Below are 23,948 nucleotides of genomic sequence, written 5' to 3' on the forward strand. Positions count from 1 at the left end.
ATTTGCAGGAAAACAGATTCAGCTAGACACCATCATGTTAAACAAGACAAGCCAGACTCTGAAAGGCAAAGACTGTAATGTTTTCCTCACACACAGATCCTAGGCACAGTAATTGTCAACAATTTAAACCCAGCAGTATTGAAAATAGTGAACGTCCCATGCTCAAGTGAGATTTGTCCCGTGTGTATGTATCTGTGTGTCTGTGTATGTGTAGGGGTGTAGGTTGTGAACCTAGAAAGGGGAACATGAGAGGAGAAGGAAGGAGAGATGTTAAAGGAGAGGAGAGAAAAAGAGAGGATGACGGAATCTATGTGACACAAAGGTAGAAGGGAGCAAATCTGAAGGAGTAAGAGACAAGTAGGGGACAGGGGGCTGAGGAGAGGTGAGGAGGGCTAATAAGAATAATGTGTGCATGCAAATGTCACAATGAATCCCACGACATTGTATGCTGATTTAAAATAAATACATAACTAAAAAGAGCCATACAAAATGAAAAGTTGTGACTTGACATCTTGATGCTACCCTGAAGAGCAGGAGTTTGGAACCTCATCAACTCCTGACAGCACCTTCAACTTTGCTTCCAACTGTAGTTCCTCTTGTTAAACCCAAGACATCTTACAGTGGTGGTGCACGCCTTTAATCCTAGCACTTGGGAGGCAGAGGCAGGTGGATTTCTGAGTTTGAGGGCAGCCTGGTCTACAGAGTGAGTTCCCCGACAGCCAGGGCTACACAGAGAAACCCTGTCTTGAGAAACAAAACAAAACAAAACACCCAGAACCCTAGACGTCTTATTCCTTAAGGAAAGCAACTTTCTTGGCTTCTCTTGGATGGTTTGTTGGTAGTGTTAGCCAGAGTTCCTGTTGTGCATTAGTCTTGTGTCTTCCTGCCTGGGTGAACTTGCTCATTCGTAAACAGTAGGTTTCCTGTACTTTGAGAATGTAGCATCATCATGAATAAAGATGATTTAACCCTTATTTTACTTATTAAATTGGCAAAACTTCAGGATAAGTTAATAATAGTAGTGGCAAGAGAGGATATTCTTGTCTTTTTCTCAGTTTTTGTAAGAAAGCAGTTAGTTTTCCTTTTTTTTTAATATTTATTTATTTATTTTATTGATGAGTACACTGTAGCTGTCTTCAGACACACCAGAAAAGGGCATTCAATCTCATTACAGATGGTTGTGAGCCACCATGTGGTTGCTGGGATTTGAACTCAGGACCTCTGGAAGAGCAGTCAGTGCTCTTAACCGCTGAGCCATCTCTCCAGCCCCTAGTTTTCCTTTTAATTATGCATGATGTTTGTCCCGGCCCGAGCTGCTGCTCCAGTCTGTGGGTCAGGGTCTAGCAAGGGAGAGAGTGGGGACGGAGAGATGGGAAGAATGGAGACAAGACAGAGAGTCTGTTCAAGTCTCATTTACTGAAAGAAAATTTACTGAAAGGGAATTATATATAAGCATAAGCAGGGGAATGCAGCGGAAGACACTTTACCACGTGCACCTTGCAACTGGGGGCATTAAACAACAAAACAAGATATGTGAGAAAAACAAGATGTTTATCAGAGTGTGCTCAGCTGTTGTGGGCTGTTGAAAACAAGTGTCTTGTCAGGGTATATGGCTCGAGATGGCTACAAAGATGATAGCTGCTTTTTGCTAGGAGTCGGCTCCCAACAGATGTTAGCCATGGGGCTACCCTGGTGGCCTTTTATTGAGTTAAGGAAGAAGTCTTCTATCCCTAGGTGGCTCAGAGTTTTTCTTGGGAATGCTGGATGTCATTAAATGCATTTCTGCTTTGTTTGAGGTGACTGTGATATTTCCCTGAATCTGTTTATATGTTACATTAATTAATTTGCAACTTTGATATCATGAGGGTAAATCTTATTTGGCCATGAGATATTAAATGTCTTAAATGTTTAAATATTGATGGATTTGATCTGCTAATACTTTGCTAACAATTTCCATGTCTACATGCATATAGAATATTTTTCTTGTGATATCATCATGGTCTTTGATATGTACAGCTTCAAAGAGGCAGCCTTCAGAATCATTGCCCTGGCAAAGCACATAGCCACATACTTTTATTCTTTCTCTTGAGTGCTTGTCTGTGAACTATTCTCCAGTGTTTAAATCTGTGCTAAATATTGTAATAGATTCCAACTATGCCTCATTAAAAACTAAATCATGCTATAGGAAGGATAAGGAAAAGATGCCAGAGAGTAGAAATATAAGGAGATGCTAGGTGTGGAAAACATTGGGCGTGGATACTCAAAGGCTCTGAGCACTTTGGTTTTGACTCAGTCCTTTCAGAAGGCAAAATGTTAAGTTCTTCTGTTTCCAGTCCAGTAAAGTAGATATGCCTTCATTAAGGCCAATTTTAAGGACACCCCCAAATCAATCACAAATGCTGATATTAAACCCACCATCCAGAGTGATGAAGAGTAGGGGGGACAGAGTTGAGATCTGCAACAAAATGGATGGCCCTGGTGATGACAGACAGCTGGCCCAGGTGATGACAGACAGCTGGCCCAGGTGATGACAGACAGCTGGCCCTGGTGATGACAGACAGCTGGCCCAGGTGATGACAGACAGCTGGCCCAGGTGATGACAGACAGCTGTGTTGGAGTCATTGTGCAAAAGCAAGAACTGTAGAGTGGAGTTTGTAGGGGCCTTGCTTTCTACTTATCACTCAACAGTTCACATGGGTGAAAGGTCTTTGAAGACACCCTCAGTGCATTTAAATTAAACATGTAATACTTTCTTGAATGTAATGTTGGCTATATGGACATAATGATCCTTTGGACAAACCCCTTAATGTAGCACATTTTAGAACTGTGTTTATTACTTTCTTTTTGGTATATGGCTGTTTTACCAGCATGTACGTCTGCACACCGTAAGCTTACCTGGTGCCAGCAAAAGCCAGAAGAGGACATTAGATTCCTTGGAACTGGAGTTACAGGCAGTTGTAAGTCAGTGCTAGGAACTGAACCTAGGTGCTTGGGAAGAGCAGCCAGAGTTCTTAACTGCTGAACCATCCCTCCAGCCTCAGTATAGAGATTTTAATAGCAGTGTTGTTTATTCCTTTGACATACAGTGTTTTAACTGGATTAAGGTTACGAGTAACGTTCAAATACTACATTTATCATCACCTGGATATTAATGAACATTTGTGCTATTTATATCTAATATACAAAGAAAATCGTGTCAGTCTGAGATGTCAACTAAATGATAGCATATGTGTTACCACACACCATTATAATGTTGATTTTGTCATCTTACTAAGTTAAGAACTCTGTATACAGCTAAACAGCAAGTGCAGTTACCCAGGGACCATGCTAGTATCCTGTGGTGTGTAGGACCCAGGTGGACTATCACAGTGAGAACTCTAGGTTCACCCCAGCTTTGTCCTGGTTTCCAGGAGGATTTCCTCAATGCTGCCATTAGGATTGGAAACGGAGGCCAGGAGACCCTGCAGGTCCCCCTTCTATATTACCTGACCTGAAATATTTGTAATCAAGCCTGTGCATGATACATGTTGCTACAAGCCATTTGACACTTCTCTACTGAAAACTGGATGGTCCAAAAAAACATTAGCAGGTCTGGATTGTGATTTTTTTCAGGTTGTTGTTTGCTTTTATCTTTATTTAGAGAGGTGCCAGACCCAGTCTTCAGATCCGTTTTCCTGATAAAGTATCCTCGTTATGCTTCATTCATTTTTGGATTTTACTTTAAAGACTAGACTTTCGGGTCTGCGTAGCTAAGTGGCCAGTAAGTCATTGGACAGAGGCTGTGGTTTGGTGTCTTGAGGCAGGGGGTCCTGGGCTATAAGTGGATCGGACAGTGTCCTCCAGATTCCAGCTATTTCATCTACCCTCACTTTGACTTTCTGGTAGGTCCTTTGTCTCTTCTCTTTTTACAGTTCCTCTTAAAACATATATATTTATTTTATTTTTAAGTGTGTGTGTGTGTGTGTGTGTACATGTGTGCATGCTCAAATTAGACAAAAGAAGGCATCAGACCCTCTGGAGCTGGAGTTGCTTAGTTGTGAGCTACCCTATGTGGTTGATGGAGACAAAACACAGGTCCTCTGCAAAAGCAACAAGTGCTTTTAACCACTGAGCCATCCTTCCTTGTGTTTCTCTTTGTGTACAGACAGTCTCACTGTTAGCCGGCCAGGGATCTGTTTGTTCCAAGCATCACTATGACTTTAGACAGACACATCATTATACTTTCCTCTTGCTCCCCAGATCATTCCTCCCTTCTAAATAACATTGAAAGTCCCACATTGTAGTTACCTCCCACCCCCCAACCCTATCCCCATCCTGGGAATCAACAAGACCTTTGTACCTGAGAATAAGCTTCCCAGCAGCTCTGTGCCCTCCAGCCTTAATGTCGTCTGGATCTGCTGACCTCCTTTGCCTTTGATCGATTTCTATCTTGGTTCTCGGAACAAGCTTTGTAGTCTTGAGGTCTCTGCTTAATGTCACTTAGTATTTACTGTGAACCAGACACTGCTGGGTGCATAGTAGGATGCAACAGTGAATGACCACATAGTCAGCACCTCCTAGGTGTTCTTCCAGGGGAAGAGTAGAGAAAGGAGTTCAGAAGCCGACCAGTGCGTGGGACCAGCATCATTTTCTTACTTTCTATTCAGACTTCATTTTGGATCTGAAATGATATTTTTCCTCATGAAAACTGGCACCAAGCCTTTCTGTGGGACTCTGGCCCCTCCATTTCAGTGGCAGCCACCAGAAGTTCTCCATAGGAACAAAGCTCACACAGTGAATTTCGAATCAAAGAGTTGTGATTCATACCCATATGTGTTTCATAATCAAAGCAAGAACAGGGACCCCAGTTGAAGCTTCAAGACAAGTCGCATGTCCATCAGTCGACTCCCCTCACATCTGCCTCCTGTGTCTGCTCATGTGTGAACCCAGCCATACATCGTACTTACAGGGCTTTGGATAAAGATTCCATAAGGCAATAGCATGGAGTCATTCTTTCTTCAACAGACATGTGTGAAGCAGCCCTCACGGCAGGCACTGGTGTAGACCCCATGGGTACAATGAGTACTAATAAACCCTAGTCTGTGGCTTTTATAGTCTAACATGAAAGCTATAGATTAGTTAAGTGCTTGCGAGTGTACTCTGCCATTTATACATGTTTTAAATGTAAGCAATGTTATGACCAAGCAATAGGCACTGTTTTTTGACTAGTTACCATATTCCAGGCACAGTAACAGGACCTTTTAGATGTTATGTCACATAAGCCCCCATGACTTTATGTGGTAGGTGTTATAATTTTTATATTTTATAGGCTGAAATTCATTTTTTTTAAAAAGGAGATTGCCAGGCCATCTAGCTACGACATGATCGAGAGAAGGTTTGATTCTAGGCTGTCTAATCTCAGTGGCTTTGCTGTCCTTGCTCTGAATGCACTTGGAGAACTGACTTAGTTCAGAGGGTTCAGGGTCGCTTGAGCCAGCCCATGCTGATTGTGAAGATCCACACAGAACACGTTTGATCTTCATCTCTGCATTCAAGAAAGATTGTGGGATGACTAAGCAAGGAATGATAGCACTAGAGCTGAGATGAGAAAGAGAACTATTACCAGAGAGGCAAATGATGCAGAAAAGCCAGCTAGGAAGTGACCATAGGTGACAGTTTGGGTGAGTACTGTGATGGCACAGGGGGCAGAATGGATGAATGTGAGAACCAGCGGAGGGGGAGGGAAAGGGAGGCAGGCAGAGTAGGGCTTTTGATTTAGACCTTTGGCTTTGGCTATCAGTGACTATGGCGTCGGGAGGCTGGCTAAAAAGCAGGCTTGACAGGTAACAATGCACAATGTTCGCATTCTAGGAAAGGCTCTGGGAAATGCCACATAGAAAGGTGTCAGCACAAAGTGCAGCCATGAAGTTCAGGTGTCTTAAAGCCAAGGTGACCCATGTGCCCAGCGGATGGCATTGTGGCGAGGGGTACAGTCATGAAGGGTGGTGTGCTGGGCACGAGAAGATGAAGCCAGCATTGTATTTTATTTTGAGAATTCACATGATGATGAATGGCAGGTAAAGTTGAAAGAGCTAGAAATACAGACTGAAGAGGAAAAGTGGGGAAAGTCACCATAGGAATCACCTAGGGACTCTTTAAGGTGACTCTGGGAGTTAGTTGATAGAGAATAGCCTTCTGGATTTTTTCTTTATTTTATTTCTTTGTAAAATTAAATCCTTTATCAAGTTAAAAGTAATAAACCACAGTGGTCTAACTCTGAGTAAACACGGCCTTGTTTAAATACCCTCATCTCTATTGAAAGACAATGCAGAACTCATTTTAAAAAGACTGCCTTTGCATTTATTCTTGAAAACACTGAAAATGTAATGTATTACATATGTAATGTATTATATAGAATGGACTCTTACATGATTTTTCTCTCAGAACCTCTCACTAGCAATTGTTAATTTTCCTTTTACAGAAGAAAGAAATAACATAACATATTCATATTACCCTAATGTACATTAAGTCTATGTCTAACAGTATAACCCAAATATTACCTTATTCTTGACAGGATCTAACTAATCAAATTTATATCTTGCCTTTTTATGGAAAATTCCTCTGACTTTATCAACAGATATTTCTGGCTTTTATCTTTAAGTGTTATGTAGCCTACAGTTGTTGAATGTATCAAAAAGAAATTTAGTTGAAGGAATAAGTATCAAAGCGGCCCATAGACCCTCTCCTCAATGTTTTTGATAGAAAGTCAGACATAAATTGTTTCAAATCTCACTCACCTATGTGGGGAAGTGTTTACTTATGAAATACATAGTGGTATGTACTATATTGGGTTACACTGAAGAACAGATGTTGTCTGTCTGAGGCTGTAGCTCAGTGGTAGAGCCTAGCATGCTTGAGGTCCTGGCTTCAGTCCTCAGGACCATGATCCTTGGTATACAGTAGCTTTAACTATTGTTTTCTTCTCATATCCTTCTCTAAACATCAAATTACACTTTTATGGTTAAAAACTGTTAAGAATATAACATTAGATTTGAACCACATCTCTGCTTAGAGTTGTCGTCTTATTTGATGTTGGCTTGTAATATGAGCCCTTTTCATTAGCATGTGGTCTATATCCAGTTCACTATTGATGGATGAACCATTGAGTGATGGCAGTGGACCTGGAGCATGTCCATCTCATTCTCTGTCCCTAATAGTTCTCTGTACTTTTCAATAATAGGGAAAGTCATTTTCAGGGTAAGACCTGAAATTCCTGGTCCTTCAGGGCCCCTAAAACCATTATGAAGCTGATCCATTATCATCTGATGATGATACTATGCACTGATTGGTCACTTGCCTTCTGCACACATCGTCACATGATTTCATGCACTGAGCTTTCCTTAACTGAAAAATTCCATGCAGAAATTTTAGTGATGAAATGTAGCACAGGGTGGCCTTCCACACCTTACCTACTGTATGATTGATTCAGCACAGCAGGATCACCAGCGTCTTTATTAGGATGACTGTTTCTGGGAGAAGCCCTCTGTGTGCATTTCCTCACTGAGCACTCCTATCTTTTCAGGGTAGATCTCAGCCTTCCAGCTTTACCAGTGAAAACCAGGTTACTAAGTGGGCTTCACCTCAAGTTCTAGAGCAAATACATTTAAATTTATTTACATTTGATTTCAAAGCTCTGCCCTCTCCACTGAAACATAAAATCTCTGGGTTTTAATGTCATTTTTCCTTTTCTTTTGGCTGAAAGGAGCCTTATACCCAGATGGGACGTCTGGAAGGAACAAGGAGGATGACATGGTCCCCCCTGGCAAAAACTACACCTATGTATGGCCAGTGAGAGAAGAATATGCACCTGCTCCAGCAGATGCCAACTGCCTGACCTGGGTGTACCACTCGCACATTGATGCCCCTAAGGATATCTGTTCTGGGCTAATCGGACCTCTGCTGGTGTGTAAGGAAGGTAGGCAGTCCCCACCCCCAAAAGCTTCTTCCCAGCTGTGTTGATTCTTAGGGAGTAGCCTGTCCTCTATGTTCTCAGTGCTCAAGACTTCTGCTTTGTGACTTTTCTATAGCCTTGTCATTTGTGCCAGAGCTGGCTTCTGCTTGTATGTTGTGGGATGTAGATTTTCCTTGATTATCCCTGTCGAGTTTACTGAACACTGCTGTCAGGAGAGGGGCCTACCCCTAGGGTTTAGTTTACCTCTTCTGTTCCTTAAAGGTGTACTGAACAGATACTCAGGGGCGAGGATTGATGTGGACCGAGAGTTTGTAATCATGTTCACTCTTGTGGATGAGAACCAGAGCTGGTACCTGGATGACAACATTAGGCAATTCTGCACTAATCCAAATTCCGTTGACAAAAGTGATGCTGTTTTCCAGAGGAGCAACAAGATGCATGGTGAGTGTGTACCATGGTACATAACAGGGCTTTCTGTATGATGAGTACCTCAGGGAAGCAAGATCCATGGAAACCCTAGACCTCATTCTGCAAGATGTGTGGGTTTGGATGCCAGTGATTTGGTATAAGACACAACACACTCTGAATCCCAATAGTCTGAGGAAGAAAAGAAAGGCCATATACACAGGTTACAGACAAGACAGCGGTATAGAAAATAGAGGGAAAACAATGTTTTAGGAAGATGTTAAAAGCATGTGCCTGAGGAGGCCAGAAGGAGGCATTGGATTCTCTGGAACTAGAGTGAGCCACAGTTGAGGTGCTGGGAATCAAATCAGGTCTTCTTCAAGAACAGCAAGTGCTCCTACATACTGAACCATTTCTCTAGCCCCACGATAATATTTCAATTTATTCTTTAAAATTTTTACAAATTATACATAGTGTATCTTGGTCATATCCACTCTACTCCTTTATCTGAGGATCTCCATCATATTTCTGTCCCAACTTCATATCTTCCTTTTAAAATTTGTCTGTTTTTAACTTACCAAGTCCAGTCAACACTTCCCATATATGCATGAGCATGGCACGGCCACCTACTGGGCAACCTACCAATGACCATACTCCCAGAGTAAAGGGGCTCTCCCTCCCTTCGTACCCACACACCTGACACTCCTGACTGCCTATCCTTACCTATGCTGGGGTGTTGAAGTGTTAATCCTGTACAAATACTACGGATGTTAGGTGCTCATGAGTGCCTTGGCCACACCCCATCCAGAAGGCAGCATTTCACAGCACCCTCCTGTCTGGTCACTCTATCACAGTGCTTTCTGAGCTCTTCCAGGGGAGGGTTGGTAAAGATGTCCCATTTAGGACTCAGCACTCGTGGTCCCTTATTCTCAGCACTTTAAATAGTGGGATTCATTTAGATTGGGGCTCGCTGCAAGGAAACATTATAGCAATGACCCACACACGGATTGTCTAGCTTCCGTCCTGCTTCCATCTGCAGGGGAGTGTCTTCCACTGGTGTGTTTGTGTTTGCAGCCCTCAATGGATTTCTTTTTGGAAACTTGCCGGAGCCTGAGATGTGTGTTGGCGAATCCGTGTCCTGGCACCTGTTTGGGATGGGGAATGAGATAGACATCCATTCCATCTATTTTTACGGTAACACCTTCATCACCAGAGGGCACCGGACAGATGTTGTCAACCTGTTTCCGGCTACCTTCCTCACAACAGAAATGATAGTGGAGAATCCTGGGAAATGGATGGTAACCTGCCAAGTCAGTGACCACCTGCAGGGTAAGCTGGATGGAGGCTGGTGTGGAGAGGCTCAAGATGGGGCCTACCGTCCTGGACCACCAATCCAGGACCGTGTTCTACCACAGTCACAGGGTCTCTGAAATAGATTACCATATGCATCGAACTATTTAGCATCGGCAAAACACAGTGTGCATTTAGCATCCTCCACATATGTTTATTATAATGTTCTTAAGGTTAATTTGAAGCCTTTAAGGAACTTTGAAACTAGTACTTCAAGTTTTACAATGTACACCAAGTGTGTGACATACATTCCCCATGGGTGTGCTACTCACTACTGCAGAGAAGTCTGTGGGGTTCCTGAGGCGTGGCCTGTAAGATGAGCCTAGATGTGTGGGGAGGGACTGGATGGATGAAGGCACAAAAGGCCATGCAAACTGAAAAAGTCCATATTCTTTCCCAGTGACTGGAAATGAAACAATTCACATTTGATGCTAGAAAAGTCCTTGCTAAGGACAGGAGTCAGTTCCCCACCCAAGCCTTGAATTTCCCTTCGTTCATCTTTATGTCAGAAGGAGGCGTTGGATCCCTCACAACTGGAGTTACAGACAGCTGTGAGCTACCGGGTGGGGCTGGGAACCAGACCTAAGTCTTCTACAAGAGCAGCGAGTACACTTAACCACTGAGCCATCTCTCCACTCCTGTAATTGGATTCTTTTTTTTAAAACCAACTGTCCCATCTAGAGGTCTCACTATATTTTCTGAGATGTCGCTGGTCTATTTCCGCTTCCGGTAGCTCATTTTCCTACTCATTCGTGTATTTCAGCAGTGTTTCCTTGTAAGTGAGCAGAGTGACTTTATCAGTGTTGGGGCCTCCGATGTCACAGCCCGATGACCACTGCTGCCCCCGTGCTGCTGAGCACGCCTGCTTGCACTTCTGTCTGTTATAACAATTTACAAATGCATCTTAAATTCCTGGATTTGGAATTCCTGTATCATAGTAGGATTTTTTTTTAAGCTTCAGACACATATTGCTCTATTCCCTACCTGTATTGTTGCTCATCCACCCACAGCGTGTGAGCATGTCTGCCCTCCCTCCATCTGTCTGACAACCCTGGGAACTACGGCTATTAGATTGTATCTCTGCTATCAATGAACAATGGCACTGCATAATTGCAGTTGAGACAGGACTTTTCCATTTGTTTACTGGCTGGTGTCATTTCTTTTCTGAACAACCCATTTCTGCCCCCCATCGATTTTCTATTGGGAATTTTTTTTAATGTTTAAAATGATTAACTTTTACTTTTTAAATAGTTATTGCATGTAAATACATTAACTCCCTCCATTTACCCTTTCTTGCTAACTTTGTTTATCATCCAGTTTTCTATATAAGTTTCAAGTGCTGATGAGGTCAAACCTGTTCCATTTCTCCTGGGCGTTTTATCTATGCTTGTGTGTCTCCTCCCTCTGCAGCTGGAATGCTGGGACAGTACAGCGTGGGCAACTGCAGGGGTAATGCTCCTCACCCGAAGATGCGGGGTCAACAGAGGCACTACTTCATAGCAGCTGAAAAGGTCCTTTGGGATTATGGTCCCCAAGGCTATGACAAATTCACTGGATTTCCCCTGAATACATCTGGCAGGTAAGGACTCCGCTGGTGTTTCTAAGTCCCTCTCCAGAGCAGTGTGCATCTGGCTTTTCCCTGTGATCTCACTGTGTCTCAGATGGCAGATGTTATGATGTCAGAGCTGCTAGAATTCTTATTGTGGATACTGCTGAGAACTGAGAGAGTGGTTATTCATGGTTGTTGGCTAAATCAAAACTCAAGAAAACGACATTCACTCACTCATTCATTAACTCAGTCATCACTCATTCAGTTAATGTATTCACTCACAGATTCATTCACTCACTGGTTCTCTTGCCCATTCATTAGCCATTCATTCCACTCACTCACTCATTCCCATTCATTCACTCATTCATTAACTCACTCATTCATTAACTCATTCACTCACTCACTTGTTTTTTGTTTTGTTTTTATCAAATATTTCCTTAGCACTTCCTATGTGCAAACAGTGGTGGTCAGGGCCATTTGAGGCACTGAGCTACAGAATGCCCATGTCGAACAGTATCAGGGAGAGAACAAGGCAGGACTCTGTATAGAGATAAGCCATTGTGGTCTAATGGCATTCTTGTGTAAGCTACACAGCCTCTCTGTCCTTTGCCTCCATGTCTAGTTAAATGCTGTGAAACCCAAGTCTAGTGTTGCCTCTTATCTGAAATCTCCACCTCCCCAGTCTTGAACCTCTTGGCTTCCACAGCACATAATAGTTTCCAAGTTGAAATAAAAATTAATTTTATGTATAGAGGTAGTTTGCCTCTATGTATATCTGCGCACCATGTGCAAGCTTGATGCCTGTGGAGGGCAGAAGATGGTGTCAGAGCCCCTGGAACTGGAGCTGCAGAGAGCTGAGAGCCACCATGTGAAGGGTGGGAACCAAACTCGAGTCCTCTGGAAGAGCAGCCAGTGCTCCTAGCCTCTTTTCAAGTTGTTTTTTTAAAAAGTGGCTGTGATCTCTTAATGACTTACAGAGTCTTGGGTAGTGACATCTTGGATACACTAAGAGCGCAGGAGCTAGCATGAATCAGAAGCAGTGTCATTCATTGTACTCTGCAATTGTGAAATTAGGCATTTTAGTCTTCTCAGATTCCCACATCTTTCCACAGTGACTCTGCAGTGTACTTCACACAAGCTGACAACAGAATAGGAGGAAAATATTGGAAGGCTCGGTACACGGAGTATGTTGATGCCACTTTCAGTAGACGAAAGATGCCCTCTGATTCAGAAGCCCATCTTGGAATTCTTGGTACACGCATCCTGATGTTTCAAAGGGGGTGTGCTCACCTGGGAGCAGAGATCTCTGCAGCGTGACTCTTCTGCTCGCTCTGATTTTCTTCTTCATCTCTTTTCATTTCTTTTCATCCTCTTCTCTTGCTTCCCAGGTCCAGTCATCAAGGCAGAGGTGGGTGACACCCTGCTAGTGACCTTTGCCAACAAAGCTGACAAGGTCTACAGCATTTTACCCCATGGTGTGTTCTATGACAAGGCATCGGATGCAGCTCCGAATGTAGATGGTAAGCCCCAATGGAACTTCTGAAGGAAATAGTGTGAGAGAGGAAAGGAACAAGAGACAGGAGTTCTCAGCGGGTAGATGCTTGCATCAAGCTTCTAGGCCTACATTTGGCTTCCCAGTACCCATGTGAAAGCTGAGAGCAGTATGGAACATATGCATGACTCCGGCATTGGTGTGTGTGTGTGTGTGTGTGTGTGTGTGTGTAGAAGTATTGTGAAAAGAAGATCCTTGAAGCTCATTGGGTGGCCACTGTAGAAATCAGTGAGCTACATGTTCAATGAGGGACCCTGTCTCAAAAGATAGGGTGGAGAATGATCGAGAAAGATGGCCAAAGTTGACCTCTGACCTCTCAGTGAATGCACTCACACATGCATCCCACCCCCATATGAACAAGTATATTCACCATACGCACAAGAAGGAGACAAGTTGGTTCCTTCTTTCCGAATTCAGAGCGAGCTCCTAAACTCCGTGAATGTGGTTCTTCTTGCCTATTAATTACAGATTATATTAATAACCTCACAGGGCTTTAGGCAGGACTGAGCGCATTCAGGCCTAGGTTAAGCCTACAGTCATCTCTTAGGAAACGTTAGGTTTTTTGCCTTTCCCTCAGTGACAAAAAGACTGATTCCACAATCTCTTCCAGTTCTCCAACATGGAGAGCGTGTCTGCTGAGAGTTGCAGGAGATTCTGCTGGTGAGATGAGGCCTGAGGGTAAAATCCGATCTCACCATTCAGTTGTCACATGTCACATGTGTTCTCTGTGTGTATCCACCAGCAGATATTTATTAAAAGTCAATGTTGTGGGCTAACATCTACAGCCTCTGCCCCTCACAGAGCAGAAAGCACAGACTCTCTGTGCACACAAGGAGTGGCAGGAACTACCTTTATGTTGCTGATACTGCTCACGAGAGACTCCAGAGGTGCACATGTCTTCCCCCCTCCCCCTATACTGGCATCATGGCCACTGGAGATAACTCTTTACGGTCTAGAATGGAGCCAGGCCCAGTGGAAAGCGAGCTTTATGGTGATGCTGAGAGTTCATGCAGAACAGAGGAGGGAGATGCTCCCTCAGACCCACCCTATCTCCTGTGATCATTGCACCCCTGCCTGCCTTCCTCACCCTCAATTCATGATGCTCAGAGTAACTGCGATAGGAGGGGACAGGTCACAGTTAACACCATTTTCCACTTTGCTATTCAGGAAACTCACTGGGAAACTCTTTGAAGAGCATAAGTCAGATGCAGAGTGAGCTCATAGCCTTTCTCAAATCAGAGAGACCAGACCTGCCCGTTTGCAGCTCGGAACCCTGGGAACTTGTTCACACACTCCTGCTTTTGTTATTTGATTGAATTACTAAACCGGCACTCCTCCCCCTTATATTTTAGGCTTGTTAAAGATAGGGCTCTGTTTTAACAATTTATTTTTAAATTCTTATTTATGCATGTTTGTGCATGTATTCATGCAGTCCATACATCCTTATTGAGAACAGAAGAGGGCATTGGATCTCCTGCAGCTGTGGTTACAGACAGTTGTGAACCACCTGATACACATATGTCGGGAAACTCTGGTCCTCTGCCAGAGCAGTACATGCCTTTAACTGCTGAGCCCTCTTTCCAGCCCCTAAAGATAGGATTCTTGCTTAGCTTTCCAGGTGCCTTTGACAGGACTAAGTATGATATATTTCATATACACTTGGTGGTATCTTACAGATTTGTATTTCATTGTGTAAATGGAATACTATAATCCTTTTAATGTCAGCTAAACATGGCACGAATACAATATAGGATATAATCTGCAAAGAGGAGAACATTTCAGTTTTAACTTCTATTTCATAAAATAGCATCTGAGGACCAGAGTAGAATTTGTAAGGAAAAACAGCCTTCCTTTTTTAAAATATATCACAGAGAGAGCTGCCAGGGCTGGGGACCCAGCCTGATTGCTGTTGTTGGCTATGTGAAACTTTCATTTATATCCTCAGGATTTCTGAAACCAGGGGCTCATGTCAAGCCAGGTGAAACCTTCACCTATAGGTGGACAGTGCCGGAAAGCGTCAGCCCGACAGATGACGACCCCCCATGCCTGACCTATGTTTACTTCTCAGCGGTCCAGCCGATCAAGGACACTAGTGCAGGGCTTGTGGGACCTTTGTTGGTCTGCAAAAAGGGCGTGCTCAATGCAGATGGGACACAGGTGGGTCACCAGTATCACCACACTCTTCCCAGGGTTGTAGGTGGGAGGGGCCAGCAGTGTGGCTGGAGATTAAGCAGCAGCAGCCACTGACAAAACAGTGTCTCTTCCTTCTGCAACTGATTTCTATGGTTCTTTTAAGATTCTGACCCGTATCTTATCATTTCTGCTTGTGGTGTCATTGGTAGTTGGTTGGCTTCCTTACCTGTATGTTGCCTTGATTCTGGAACCTTCAGAGATCTGTATGTGTATGTAATTGAATCTTTCTTGTTCAGTGAGGTTTCTTGGACTTGGGCACATCCATGAACATTTTCAGCATCTTTTATTCAAACGCTCCAGACCAGTCCAATCAGAATCTCCTGGTGATTCCAGTCTGTGCCTAAGCTGAGGGCTGCTGTAGGACACTGGAAATTAATCATGGTGACGGAAAGGAAGAGACGCCATGTAGATAGCTGCTTCTAAGTCCCAGCTCTGAGGCTTGGGTGGTTGCACTTACAGATGGGACAAAGCATAGGTTCTCAAGCCGCCTCTACACAATCAGAACTCATTTACGAACAGGGGAAAATCTGCTCACCCAACAGCTCATTTCACCAATTACCTCCTGGTCAGAAACAGCAGATCAATTCATTTAAATGCTATATGTCATGGCATCTGGCATTGCACAAGCCTGTTGTGTGGACTCAAGGACTGTTTAGCTAGGCTTTAAGGACAGAACATATCCTGGTCTGTCTTGGACTGTCAGTTATCCCCGTAAGGAAGCAACCTTGGGAATGTCTGCATGTATAATGCAGTGAGCACGTGCCCTGTTCCTCAACAGCAAAAGAAGGCAGTGCAGCGTGGTGGTTTGTATTCTAAAGGTAGAGGAACTGAGACTCAGAGACACTGAGTGAGACTCAAGGAACTATTCCTAGTTTGTAGGTCACCAGAACATAGGACTTGGCATCTAACCTTTCCTTTCCCCACTAACCTACCTGGTCCTCACTGTATTGGCAAGGCCTGAGCCAAAAAGGCTAAGGGCCAAGAACTACTGGTAAATAGTTCTTGTTTTCATTCTCATACTGTATCTACTCAATGAAAACTGAGTAAAACATTAGAAATAAAAAACTCAGTGAAAAATTAGAGTTTGCAGAGGATGTTGCTAAGCCAAATACTATTCATTGTAAGATTTAATAAAAATTCATGAAAATAGACAAAAAACCTCAAACAAACAAACAAAACCCCACAGTTAAGTGCCTGATATTTGGTAGAGAGACAAAAAGCATTTGGCCCCAGATAAAGCCATTAGTGTAAAATGTGCCTTAGAATGTCAGTCTCGCCGGGCAGTGGTGGCACACGCCTTTAATCCCAGCACTTGGGAGGCAGAGGCAGCCGGATTTCTGAGTTCGAGGCCAGCCTGGTCTACAGAGTGAGTTCCAGGATAGCCAGGGCTACACAGAGAAACCCTGTCTCTAAAAACAAAACAAAACAAAACAAAACAAAACAAAACAAAACAACAAAAAAAAAGAATGTCAGTCTCTCTGTAGACTGAAACCTGCTCAGGATTCTTCTGGGTACGTAGAGAGAGGGAAGGGCTTAGAGAAGAGTGTTTTTTTTTCTAATCAGTTGTCACTCTCTCTCCCAGAGGTGAAGGGGTGTCATAGAGTATGGTCTTGTGACACAAGGTTGATTTCTGGCCATTATTACCTACACGTAATCATTCAGTTAAACTCCCGAATTCCATGTTCTGTCTCATTCCTTCTTTCTTCCTTCTTTTCCTATTTCCCTTCCTCCATGTTTTCCTTATTCCTCTTCTCACTCCCTCTCACTCTCTCTTTCTCTTTTTCTCAACACACAATGACAGAAATGTGTAAAATACAGGAAGAGCAGGTGGGTAGGGAGGGGCCACTGAGCCTACATCATGTCATTGAGAGAGAGGCAATAGGAGATCATCATTAAGGAGCCCTGTGAAGCAAGCAACAGCAGAGAGAGAGGGGGGCGGAGAGGGAGCGCCTTTTTGTCTAAGGTCCGCCCCACCGTTGCCTGGCAACAGCCAGGTGTGCGTGACTCACTATAAAAGGGGCTGCATGCCCGCTCTGCTCTCTCTTGCCTTCTTGCTCCCATTCTGTTCTCTCGCCTCTTCCCCCTCCCTATCCCCTTCCCCCCTCTTTTTTTTTAAAAAGATTTATTTATTTTATTTGTATGAGTACACTATAGCTGTCTTCAGACACACCAGAAGAGGACATCAGATTCCATTACAGATGGTTGTGAGCCACCATGTGGTTGTTGGGAATTGAACTCAGTACCCCTGGAAGAGCAGTCAGTGCTCTTAACCACTGAACCACCTCTCCAGCGCCCTTTCCCCCTCTCTTTATTCATGTGCTCATGGCTGACCTCTACTCCTCTATTCCTCTCTCTCTCTCTCTCTCTCTCTCTCTCTTTCTCTCTCTCTCTCTCTCTTTCTCTCTCTGTCACTCTGTCTCTGTCTCTCTCTGCCTTTCTCTGTACTACCCTCTCAACTCCCCTCCCCATGCCCTGAATAGACTATTCTATACTATACCGTCGTGTGGCTGGCCCCTCAGGGGGAAGGGATGCCTCAGCATTGGCCCGTGGAGGCACCCCTTCCCCCATACCTGACTACACATCCACCAAAACCTATCCCTTTTATCTTTATCTTTTTATAAACACAACAGACAGCACAGAGGGTGGCATGGATAGCAGGCATGTTAGAGACAGGTGGACAAGGAGCAGGCCACACTCAGCGTCCTGATTTATGAAATGATGGGTCAACCCATGGCTAACGTGGACGGCCCAGTATGGTGAATTTTAGAACTAATTCAAGCTGTGTGTTGTATGCCTTTGTTTCTTCGTTTCCTTTAGAAAGGAATAGACAAGGAATTTTACCTACTGTTCACAGTCTTTGATGAGAATTTCAGCAGCTATCTTGATGAAAATATCCAGAAGTTTACTTGGCATCCCTTCAGTGTTGACAAAGAAGACAAGGAGTTTGTGAAATCCAACCGGATGCATGGTACGAGAGGCTGGGCTGCAGCTGGGAGGTGTGCCTGAGCCTGCCTAATATTGGTGTCTTTGGTATTGTTCCTGGTCAGGAGGTAAATCATTCTATGCCTTCTGATTCATGAGTTCCCAGAGATACTGAGAATGTGAATGTGTTCTAAAACATCATGCCATCTGTACACAAAGCAATACAGAATTTAAAGTAGCAAGGAACACAGAAGATCCAAAGTATAGAAAATGACTGATGAAGTCCCACATCCAGTCTGATAACAGGAGATCGTGGAGAATGATCACACATACACCTAAGTATACCTAATCAATTACAACGAGAACCTGCTGCAAGGATTAATTTGCAGAACATAAGTGATTCCCACATCATCTTAATTTGGGATTAATGGCATAATGGCAAGCCATCCAGTGACTGTCTGTGACTAGCATGGGAGTCTATTGGTTTCAGTCATGTTGCCTAATGCAGCCAAAGAGCAAGCAAGAGGCCAGACACTAGAACGCAAGGAGCAAGCAGCTGCCCAACTTGCTAACATACTGTAACATTTCAGTGTATGCATGAGGCTATGTGGCCTCCTATTTCAGTTCCAAGCAATATATTTGTTTATTACCCTTAAAAACAATATAGAAGAATGCGTAACTAGGTTCCTACTTCAGGAAGTTTCCAAGGTCCATGGTAACAATAACCCTCAGTAACCAGGTTACAGACTTCCATGATTCCCAGTACTGAGGTCTAACAGAGTCCCTACTTGGACCTGTGGAATTCAGGAAGCAATGACCTTCAGTGTCAGCTTTCAGGAGAGCTTTGTTATAACTAAACTGGGTTTTAGTTCCAATCTTGTTTGCATGGCAAGGAAGGGAGAAAACCCAAAGGACTAAGGATAAAGGGGCTCGTATGTTGCTCTGCCATGAGCTGTGTGTATTTTATAAGCTGTATTCAGATGGTATTTATGAATGAGTAAATGAATGAAAGGTCTAGAAATAGAAGCATTAAATACATGTTTAGAGTCAGAGAAAAATTCTCTTCAAACTCAGCCAAGTGTGATAATATTCATTCAAATTCTATAGACAAGATTTAGTTTACTGGTAAAAATATTATCAATATCTCTTTAAAAATATAGATTTTTTTAGACACCCGAAGGATTTCTACTAAAAAGTCCTAAATTTAAGTATACTTGGTAAGTACCACGGATTTAACTGACAGACAGAAATAAAAGGAAATTTTATTCACAAGGAGGTTATATCAGAAGACCATTCGTGTGTGTGGTAGTCTTCCCTGCTTATGGCATTAACTGGGTGTCAGATACCAAGCATGGGTCATAGTTACATGAACTCACCAGTTAAACACTGCTTTTCAGTCATAATATTCATCCATACTAAATGGGACACAATGTTTCAGAAGCATTCTCAAGGCACTGTCCTAGAGAGCTACCATTGATGGATGGGATTGATAGACAAAGCAAAATTAACTGATCACCCCAAAAGCACAGGCATATTCATTTTATTAGTTATTTTCTTGATGCTGGGTGGGTTTTTTCTTTCTTTCTTTCTTTTTTTCTTTCTTGCTGACAAAATTCCTGGCAAACGCAACTTAAGGAAGAAAGGGTTTGTTCTGGCTCAGAGTTTGAGTGGACAACCCATCATGGTGAAGAAAACATGATACCAGGAGCAAGAAGCAGCTGTTCACATTGTACTCAGAGTCAGAAATGTGGGAGGTGGAAGGAGGAGGGAAAGGGAGGGAGAGAGGGTGGGGGAGAGGGATAGAGAGGAATGGGTAGAGAGAAGGAGGGGGAGAAGGAGAGAGGGGGAGGAGAGTAAGAGGGAGAAGGGAAGAAAAAGAAGGAGAGGGAAAGGGGGAAGGGAGAGAAAGAGGGAAAGAGAGAGACAGAGGGAAGGATGGAGGGAGAGGGAGAGGGAAAGGAAGAGGGGGGGAGGCATGCCAGTAATCAGGGTGCTTTCTCCTTTTCATTCTGTCCAGGGTGGGCATTTCTCCCTCAGTAAACCTTTCTGAAGATGTCCTCACAGATACATCTAGAGGTGTGTCTCCTAGGTGATTTCAAGTCTGGTCAAGTCATCAGTAAAAATTATTGTCATAGTCCTTATGCCCACACAACCCACAGACCTCTCAGTTGTCTCAGGGGGTAAGACAGTGAGCATTTAAATAAATCTTAAAAAAAAAAAAGGTGGCTGGAGAGATGGCTCAGTGGTTAAGAGCACTGGCTGTTCTTCCAGAGGTCCTGAGTTCAGTTCCCAGCAACCACATGGTGGCTCACAACCATCTGTAATGGGATCCGATGCCCTCTTCTGGTGTGTCTGAAGACAGCTGCACTGTACTCACATACATAAAATAAAATAAATAAATCATAAAAAAAGACAGTAACCATTAGTATATAGTAGGCTTATTTACTCATGCTCTAACCTTTCAAAAACACACTTCTTCCTAATATACCCCAATCTATCTCTGCTGATCATATCTGCACATGCAATGCCTATTTACTAAAACGCTTCCAAATTACTCAGAGTCTATGAAGTCTGCAAATGAACACCTGATAACTTGGAAAGGTAAATACAAAGCCATTTGCAAATGAGAGTCTATCCGAATCAAATGCATTGAATTCAGTAAGTTAATAACTGATGAAGTTACCTGACAAGGAGATAACACAAGAACCTCAAAGAAAATTATTTTATATCAAGAATTTTCTAGACGAATATGGGAAGATAATGAAGTCAGTCGACATTATTATTTGAAAAGTTATTTTACTTATTTTAATATGTGTTTGGGCATTTTGCCTGCATGTTTGCTCGTGTATCATGTAGTCTATGGAAGCCAGAAGAGGGAGTTGGATCCCTTGGGACTAGAGTTACAAATGGTTCTACCAAGCTAGTTCCCAGCCATGTGGGTCCTCTGGAAGAGGAGCCAGTGCCCTTAACCACTGGGCCATCTCTCCAGTCTCCTCAAATGACATTCTTGTAAGGATGATGCTCTTGTGACAAGTCAATGTGCTGACAGTCTTGTCATTTAAAAAAAATACAAAAAACAACCTGATTTGTTCTTTAGTGATTCTTAGAATTCAGGTCTTAGAAAATATGTTGCTAATTTTAATGTGTTTTTATAATTTTAGTATATTTTCAGATTTATTGTTAGTTCTAGCCACCTTGTAGCATCTTTTCTAGTAGTATTCATTCTCTAATAACAAGGGTCTTATGTCCAGCTTACATACTTGAGATTTTCCCACAAGCACACTGATAATTGCGCTCTGAGATGGTGTTTTTTGTTCAGCTAGAGTGGACACTCACTATCTTTTCCCTTCCTCTTAGCAATTAATGGCTACATGTATGGCAGCCAGCCAGGCCTAAGCATGTGCAAGAAGGACAGAGTTTCCTGGCACTTGATTGGAATGGGCACTGACACAGACATGCATGGAGTATATTTCCAAGGCAACACCATCCACCTACGAGGGACTCATCGCGACTCCCTGGCTCTGTTTCCCCACATGTCCACAACGGCATACATGCAGCCAGACCATTCAGGTAAACCTGCCAGGACCGTCTCAGGATCAGATTCCAGCTTGTCCTCGTAAATCTCATCCAAGGAAAACTGGTAGACCTTGGCATGGCATGTCAAAGACTCTAGAAACAGATACAGTTTTGATTTGAATCAGATTTCTGGCTATTTTAGTGCAAAAGATATAGTATAAAAGATAGAGGAGTTGTTAACCAAGAAGCAGAGTTGGGAGTACATGACTTTGTTCACAAATCCCAGGTAAGCCACACAAACCTTAGGCAAATTCACATGAATCTAGTGAAATCCACATGAACCCTAGGTGAATCCATGTGACCCTCAGGTTAACTAACCCACATGAACCCTGGGGGAGTCCAGGGGAACCCAGATGATCCCTTGGTGAATCCATGTGAATCCCTGGTGAATTCATGTAAACCTCAGCTGAATCCCCATGAATTTGAGGTGAATCCTCATGAATAACAGGAGAATATGTTCGTTCATTTCCATGAGATACTTCTTGCTCTCATTAAGCTATTCTCTGAAGCATCTTCCTGGTGTGAACAGCCGAGTGGATGCTTTAGGCTATGGAGCTGCTGATGTAGCTGTCACTGAAGCCTGGCCTTCCCCTGGGGACGGACAGTGGTTTGGGGATGAGTTATCTGAAGACTGCTTTATTTACATTCTGTTGAGCATTCTTGCTTTCCCTAGAAGCAAGCTGCCTTAGGTTTAGAGTCCATGTTGTTTCTTGAACCTCTTCCTTTTTTTTTAGAGATTCCAAATTAAAGGGACTATTAGGACATTTTAAGAAAAGATACTGAGGAACACATAAGAGCATATGATACTTACCAGTGAGGATGACTACTGTGCAGGGCATTCAACCCATTCAACTTTTCCATCAGTGTTAGCAAGAGCCCGTGGTGATGCTCTCTGACATGAGCACCCAATGGATACCTCATGTAAAAATGAACTCTCCACTTCTTGACTTCATTCTAGATTTGGCTCAGTTAAGAAGTTAAGACTGATCCTTCAAAACCTTTGCCCAAGAGCTTTCTGCAAATAGAAGCTCTATGTTCTTTGTCTTGGAATGCTCCTACAATGTTCCACCTGTCTACATTAATATACTCAGTTGGTTGTAAATCACCTAAGCCAAGGGCTGTTGAGTGCAATCCCGGTTTTCAAACATACACCGAAAAAGAGCAGGGATAGAGAACAGCCAAACTCTTCCAATCCGTAGAAACGGGGGCCAGCTCAAACAGGGGCTCAGAGCTGGCTGGTATACAGCAGCACTCTGGCTTCTTACTCTAGCGCATATCATTACTCATACCCCATGGGTTTCTAAGGACCTTCATCCTGGTGATGACTTCTGGCTTGTGTTTGGTGGTGAGCATAATCTGTGACTGGCAAAAAAAAAAAAAAAGTCTGGCCATTTCAGTAATTCCTGTCCCTTGACCCTTAACTTTGAGTTGCAAAGAATAATCAGAAAGTAGGTAGAGGGCTGGGGAGATGGGGCGCTTACTGTCTAAGCATTAGGACCTGAGTTCAATCCTCAGCCCCTACGTGAAGAATCTACATGCATCTTGTTTCACAATGCTTTGTCTGGACATTATTCTTATTCTTTCTTATTTGCTTGCTTTCTTATTATCCTTAAAGGCTTTTGCTTACACATTGTTTCCAGTTTTGTTTTTGCTTTTTAAATGAGATTTCTGTATCTGTGACTATATGTGTTACTACATCTACATGTGGTTCTTATGCTTTTTCTTTGCTTCTTTTTCTTCTGTTAGTTTGTTTCATCCTATCCTGCTTTGTTTGTTATTATTTTTTTAGATGTCTGTATTCTAATGAAAGAAAGGGTATGAATCTGGATGGGTGGGTAGTTGGAAAAGATCTGGGAGGAGCTTTGGAAGGAGAAACTGTAATCAGAACATATTATATGAAATGTATACTTCAGTTTAAAAATAAAATATTGCATAGCTGCTTTAATAGACAATAAAAAACAGATCTGTATGTGCTGACACATACTTGTAACCCTAGGGCTGTAGCTGTGGGAATAGGGAGATTCCTGAGGCCCATTGCACAGCCAGCCTGGCTGATTGTTGGGTCTCAAGCCAAAGACTGTGTCTATCAAAAAATGTTTGTGCTCCTGAGGAAAGACATCTGAAGTTATCCTTTAGACTCCACATGCATACACACACATACACACACACACACACACACACACACACACACAAACACACACACACACAGAGAGAGAGAGAGAGAGAGAGAGAGACAGAGAGAGAGACAGGAAGGAAGGAACGAGGGCGAGAGGGGACAGGGGAGAGGGGTGAGGGGAGAGGAGAGAGGGGAGAGAGAAAGGGGAGAGAGAAGAGAGGGGAGAGAGAGGGAGGAGAGGGGGGGGGAGAGAGGGAAGAGAGGAGAGAGGGGAGAGGGGGGAGAGAGGAGAGGGGAGAGGGGGGAGGAAGTCTAGAGCAGATGGTGGACAGAA

The 23,948-nt window shown here is 43.2% G+C and overlaps 1 protein-coding gene across 1 annotated transcript in view; it reads left to right on the top strand.

The window, feature by feature from the left end:
- Hephl1 (hephaestin like 1) overlaps window positions 1–23,948 on the top strand; it is a 63,637-nt gene that overhangs the window by 16,552 nt on the left and 23,137 nt on the right. The window contains exons 3-11 of the mRNA XM_028763429.1: window positions 7,742–7,954; window positions 8,213–8,392; window positions 9,431–9,685; window positions 11,117–11,285; window positions 12,368–12,507; window positions 12,644–12,775; window positions 14,753–14,964; window positions 17,818–17,968; window positions 21,280–21,492. Of these exons, the coding sequence (XP_028619262.1) occupies window positions 7,742–7,954; window positions 8,213–8,392; window positions 9,431–9,685; window positions 11,117–11,285; window positions 12,368–12,507; window positions 12,644–12,775; window positions 14,753–14,964; window positions 17,818–17,968; window positions 21,280–21,492 (1,665 nt within the window). The remainder of the gene's footprint in view (window positions 1–7,741; window positions 7,955–8,212; window positions 8,393–9,430; window positions 9,686–11,116; window positions 11,286–12,367; window positions 12,508–12,643; window positions 12,776–14,752; window positions 14,965–17,817; window positions 17,969–21,279; window positions 21,493–23,948) is intronic.

Source organism: Grammomys surdaster, unplaced genomic scaffold (genome assembly GCF_004785775.1).
Source record: "Grammomys surdaster isolate TR1022 unplaced genomic scaffold, NIH_TR_1.0 138, whole genome shotgun sequence".
Taxonomy (NCBI): Eukaryota; Metazoa; Chordata; class Mammalia; order Rodentia; family Muridae; genus Grammomys; species Grammomys surdaster.